A 6,352-nucleotide genomic window follows, 5' to 3' on the forward strand; every position below is an offset into this window, starting at 1 on the left:
CTGATCTGGGTCTGATGAGACGGATAAGCTCCGGTAGGACTGTCACCTGGAAGGTGGCAGCAGTACAGCTCCATGTATTGCAAAGTGCAGAAAGGCTGGAGTATTAATCTGTCCTTTGGAAGTCACCTAAGGGACACCAGATGGAGGTTGGGCTGTCTGTCCTGTGAGAAGATGGAAATTTTCAAGGCTGCTTCAGCTTCATGCATTAGCTCTCTCTTTTTGTGTCATACTGTTGGCGTCTTGGGGTCATGGCAGTCTCCAGAGCCTGCCAGGGCCCATGGGACCAACGCACAAAAAGTAACTAAGGAGTCCACAAGAGGAGAAAAATACCTTTGGTTTGCCACAGAGCAAGGTGCTTTGTAAACTCCAAGTTTCCATTCTTCCATCTGCTCAGAACCACAACAGCAACCTTCTACATCTGTTGAATCCCCAGAAAGAGTTTGTGCAAGGATCTGTGCAGGGAGGTGGGATCTGACAGCAGGTCCTTAGCCCTGACTGCACCATGCAGTATGTAGGTGGGGAATGATGCTTACTCATCATAAGTAAGGAAACCACCTCATGGCAAACCTCCAGCAGGCATAGGGCCTACCTGTCTTTAAGGATCATTAATGGTATGCTAGCTTATTAGGGAATAACTCTTTCCTAATTTTTTTAGCTTATTTTCTAAAAAAACACTTTGGGGGAAGTGCAAATGAGAACCTATGTTTGACCAGGAATGGAGTACAATTAGAATGCCATTCTGAAGTAGAGCTGTCCTGTATTTTCCTGTCAGGCATATAAAGTTTTCCCAGCTGGTATAAGGCAAAGAGGTACACTTATTTTACTGTGGTGACTGGGCTGTGGTAGGGCCATGTAAGCATGACACCGAGAGGAAGGGTGGAAGAGTTGCAGAGAGCTCCCATCCTTACTCTGTCCCACTGGAATTCCTTGCTATTTGGTCCTTTCCCCCCACCCCCCCAAATCTGATAGGAGGGAACAGAACAGGATCTGTTCTGCACAGGGACTCGGCAGTGAGGAAAGTGAGATGGGGCAGGAAATGAAGACATGGTCATTTGTGATGTGTGGAGAATGTCTTTCCTACGTCCTGTTCCAGTGCCTCACTCTCATAGTAAAGAGTTTCTTCCTTATATCTAATCTAAAACCACCCTCTTTTAGTTTAAAACCTTTACCCCTTGTCCTATCACCACACTCACCAACAGAGTCCCTCCCCAGCTTTCCTGTAGCTCCCTTTGGGTACTGGAAGTTTGTTACAAGGTTTTCTCCAGGCTGAACAACCCCAACTCCCTCAGCCTTTGTAGGAGAGGTGCTCCAGCCCACTAAGCATCCTCGCGGCCTCCTCTGGAACTTGTTCTAATACATCCATGTCATTCTTGTGCTGGGGTCCCAGAGCTGAACACAGGCTCCAGGTGGGGTCCCACGAGAGCAGAGCAGAGGGGCACAATCCCCTCTCTCACCCTGCTGCCACACTGCTGCTGGTACAGCCCAGGATGTGGTTGGCTTTCTGGGCTGCGTCCGCACATTGCTGGCTCATGTCGAGCTTCTCGTCAACCAGTGCCCCCAGGTCCTTCTCATCAGTGCTGCTCTCAATCCGTCCTCCCCACTTGCTCCTCTTGAGACTAATTTTGTCTAAGTTTACTTCAGCTTCAAAGTCAGGCGTTGCCAATGAAACCCTCCTGAGCAAAGCAGGCATAGAGAAAGGGCTCAGCAGAGCCCCTCACTGGAGGGGATGGGAAGAGCTGCAAGAAGCCTGGTTGGGTGCCCTCAGGGAAGGGGAAAGTCGGGTGATATCCATGTCAGGATGCTACTGGGAGCATCCTACCTGTGCAGCATCAGGCGACATCAGTGGGGGCAGACCCTTTAACTGGAAAATAACCCCAGCCTGGCAGGCTGGACAGTGCATCTTGTGCCTCAGGCCAGGGCTGCAAGAAATTGGGTTGGAAGAGCCTGGCCTCCAAGTCAGGCAGGAGGATCGGTGGTGTGTTTGAGTTGTTGGTATCTGCTGATTGTACTGTTGGGGGTGTGTGATATGACCTGTGACTGTAGCCAGTCCAGAGGGCAGCAGGCTACAGAAGACACTCAAAAGAACCATGTTCACAACCACCAGCTTGAATTTAGTGATTACCACAGCTCTTTGTTCTCCTTTGAAAACTGCTCCTTTGTTCTGCTTTGTTCTCCTCTCTAGCTTGGGCAGGATACGTTCAGGATCTCAGACTTCCTCAGAGTCTCAGTTACTAACCCTTCTCTGGCCCTCCCCTCCTCTGCAGAGATGGAAATCATCTGGCCAGGAAAACAGTTTACAAAACACTTCTAAAACTTTACTAGAGAGACCAGCTGGACAGAAGCACCTCCACATTTTCAGTGGTCAGCAGCTTTCCCACTGTGCCAGGATCCAGAGCATAGCTGATTACTCACAATGGATTTCTATGCATAGCTCATCGTGTCACTAAGACAGGACAGGCAAAAACCTGTTGAAGTGGTAATACACTTACATAATAAGAGCGATTGAGTGGTTTCCCATCTGCTGTGAAGGGGGCATTTACCTGGAAGATACATGGAAAATGAGTCATGCTATTGCACGGATCCCACTGGAGTTCCCCCGACCCCAATATGAAATATGCCCTGCTGAGACTCTGCCTAGGCTGCTGAACCTTTAGGGTTTATGGGTTGAACTTCTGATCTGTCTTGTTGGGCTTAACATATCTTGTTGGGCATTAACAAATCTTGATGGGTATCATCAGGCTCCTTCACAATTCTGAAATTGCCCCTTACCATTGTCATTCTAGGAAAAATACAAAGTCCCTGCCAGGGATTTCTGTGTCTTGATTTCCATGGGATGAAAGCATAAGAAGAGATGGGATGGAGGTCCATATGTGGTGTTAGGAAGTGAGTTTTCACCATAGTTAAAATCAGGTATATGTTTGCTGAAGAGGAGGAGCACAGCGCCTGTTCCCTGCTTCCCTGCTTTAATCCACACTCCTGCTCCTCACCTTCAGTGCCAGGAAGTCACCCTCCTGCAGCTTTCTTGTGTTTGTGGCCCTTCATACCAGGGAATCTGCACAAAGTGAAGGAGGCTTGTTCAGCTGAACTCTGCAGCTGCTCTGCACATCCCAGTGCAAACAATTCCTGCTCTTCCTAAGGCAGCGCAGCACATGAGGGGTGAAGAAGTGATGAATTATCCTCATGGCAGTGCAGCATGAGCAGAATTACAAGATCTCCAAAGGGGAGAGCTAGTTTGCTAAAGTGCCATGTGCATGGGCATAAGATCTCACAGGAATTCAGAGGCAAATACTTATGGAAAAATGGCACTTTTCAAAATCCCTGTAATGGTATTACAGGTACTTAAAGGTTTAAGAAAGAGACACAACAACATTGAAAATTAGGGAATCCCATTAAAATATTGGTAAAAAAAATGTAGAACATTTCAGGACTGATACTGTTTTGGAGTCTCTGATAAGAAAGGAATAAAAGCTTATGCAACATCACAGGGTTTCAGTGTGGCTTACATGTCCTGTTCTCAAGTGAGCTGAGCTTTTGTTACTGCTGCAAACACTTCAATAAGTGTTCAAGGCAGGATTGGGAGGAAAAGAAAATCTGTTTAGGGCCAATATCTGGATGAGTGTGTGTGTAAATGTGCATACACGCACAACACCTGTGAACACACACACACACCCTACACAGCCAGGCACCAGGATCAGGCAGTTGCTAAAGACTAGTATCAATAAATGGAGAATTACAGATCAGGTGGAAAAGGTACATGTGGAAAGATGAACCCATTAACAGCCTTTCATTTCCGAAGTGGTAACAATCTTTTATCAAGAACTGTCATTAAGAGGAGAGTCATGAGGTGACACAGAGGAGGACCAATGGTTCAGATACATTTATATACCATTTGTCTTTCTGTTCTGAACAGGAATGTAGAATTGACTTCCTAAAGATAATCGGTTTCACCAGTGAAACTTTTCATGGTGCCTCTGGCTTTTAGTGTTTGGCCGAGGTGATGAAATCACCCTGCTTTTCTCATAAACCACTTTTAAAGATTTTCTTTGCCTCACCCCCCTTCCCTTCCCCCAATACTGCCATTGTCCTCTGGTGTGATCCCCATTCCTTCCCATGTGGCGTTAGCAATGGGCTTGGATCAGGACACAGGCTGGATCTCCTTCTGCCAGAACAAGCTCAGCACCCGCTCCCGGATCACCTTGGTCCTCATCCCATAGATGAGTGGGTTGAGCATGGGAGGCACCAGCAGGTAGAGGTCAGCCATCAGGATGTGGAGGTGTACAGGGATGCTCTGGCCCCAGCGCTGAACACAGAAGGAGAAGAACCCAGGCACGTAGAAGAGCAGAATGACTCCAATGTGGGAACCACAGGTGAAGAAGGACTTCAGGCGAGCCTCTCTGGAGGAGAGGCCTAAAACCGCCCTCAGGATCAGCACATAGGAGATGGCAATGAGGGTGGTATCTAAGCCCACTATGAAGATGGCAGATGTGATCCCATAGATGCTGTTGGGCCGGGTGTCCCCGCAGGCCAGCTTCACTACTGACATGTGCTCGCAGTAGGAGTGGGGAATGACATGAGTGCCACAGTAGAACAGGCTGCTCACCATACACGTCAGAGGGGTCATGAGTCCAATGCCACGCACTGCAGCGGCCAAGCCCAGCTTGGCAATGGTGGGACCAGTCAGGATGGCAGAGTAGTGCAGGGGCTTGCAGATGGCCAAGTAACGGTCGAAGGCCATGGCAAGCAGGACCCCTGACTCCACTGCAGAGAAGCCATGGATGAAGAACATCTGAACCACACAGCCCTCAAAGATGATCTCATGGTTTTGGAACCAGAAGATGCTCAGGAGCTTGGGCATGGTGGAAGTAACAAGCACCAGGTCAATGGCAGCCAGCATGGAGAAAAAGTAAAACAAGGGCTGATGGAGGCTTGAGTCTGCCCTAATCACCATGAGGACTGTGAAGTTCCCCAGCACTGCCATGATGTACATGATGCAGAATGGGAAGGCGATCCAGAAGTGAGCAGCCTCCAGCCCGGGGATGCCTGTTAGGATGAACGATGAGGGACTGGAGTGGTTTGGGTAGGACATGGTGCACAGCTGCACAGCTGGAAGGGAAGCCACAGGAACATCTGGCACAGAGGAGAGAAGAAAAACCTGTGGCAAAGCTCTTCCATGAACTCCAGCCACAGGCAGAACACGCCTGCCTGTCTTCTTGGGCACACAGGCCAGTGATCATATCCTCCTGCCTCTTATCCAGGTACACTCAGCCCCGTCATCTGCAAAATGCAAACACACATGGTCTTAGCCCCAACATTTGGGAGTTATCTGACCTCTCCTCCCATCCTGTGCTGGTCTTTGGCTGTTGTCCCCTCCCCTCCAGTCCATAGTTTGGGAGTTACGAACTAGATGTTAAATCCTTTCAGTTGCCTTTGGTACAAGAATCTAAGACAGGGAAGATCCAGAATACTCTGAGGATGCAGCTCAGCAGGACTTGTCACCCACACACATTTGCAGGTTGTAAACCATATCTCCTTCTGGGTTGTTGTGCCCCATACGATTCCCACCTTGGGAAACTGCAGCAGATGCACATTTGCACTACCAGTGTTTGTTCCCCAGAGCACTTTTCCTCAGACCAGCACTGTCAGCTTTGGGGCTGTCTTTGCTGGAGCCAGAACTCTGAGCAGCCTTGCTGTAGTCCCCCTCTGAACGGGCATCCCTTCTACAGGGTCCCTGTCTCCTCCATTAGGAAGGAAAGCCAGCACCATGAAGGCAATCTGTTGCAAAGTGGCCTGAGGCTGCAGTGCTAGTCCCTTCCAGCATCAGCCTTCACATGTAATGCTTTCCTCTTCAAGCCCTTGCTAAAGGAAAGAAGTGCTGTGAAACTTCCCTGTTTTTCAGGGAAGACAGATGCACAGAAGGGTTAAACTAGCCTGATGGCAGTATGGGAATCAGATGCAAGTTTCTTAAGCACTTGTACCTTCTGTTTTCCCCAACATACCATAGATTCAGACTTAATCTCCTTGGCTTTTCAGACATTTGACTTCCCTAACCCCTAAATAGTTTAATCTCTCTGCCAAACTGCTTTGAGCCCTCCACATGACACAAACCAACCAGCATCAATCTGTTTCCAGTCACTGCTATTTGCAATGTAAGGCCAAATACTGTGAAGCCAATATTGTGAGAATGCTGTCATGGTAATATTATTCATAATAATTTATTGCAGAGAGGACTCTGCTTGCCATGTAGTCAGCTACCTAGGCCATGGATTCAGGAGGCAGAGCCACAGCTGGCACAAGCTCTGCTTGGAAAAAGCACATACTTACTCCCTCTTTTCACTCAGAAGTAATTAATCTG

At 48.5% G+C, this 6,352-nt stretch overlaps 1 protein-coding gene across 1 annotated transcript; it reads right to left on the minus strand.

Annotated features, from left to right (window-relative positions):
- Positions 1 to 4,104: 4,104 nt before the first annotated feature.
- Positions 4,105 to 5,089, minus strand: LOC121061507 (olfactory receptor 52K2-like). Its single transcript, XM_040540467.1, has one exon. It carries the CDS (start codon positions 5,084 to 5,086, stop codon positions 4,136 to 4,138), a length of 951 nt encoding a protein of 316 aa, XP_040396401.1. The 5' UTR covers positions 5,087 to 5,089; the 3' UTR covers positions 4,105 to 4,135.
- Between the last annotated feature and the right edge of the window lie 1,263 nt (positions 5,090 to 6,352).

Source organism: Cygnus olor, chromosome 1 (genome assembly GCF_009769625.2).
Source record: "Cygnus olor isolate bCygOlo1 chromosome 1, bCygOlo1.pri.v2, whole genome shotgun sequence".
NCBI lineage: Eukaryota > Metazoa > Chordata > Aves > Anseriformes > Anatidae > Cygnus > Cygnus olor.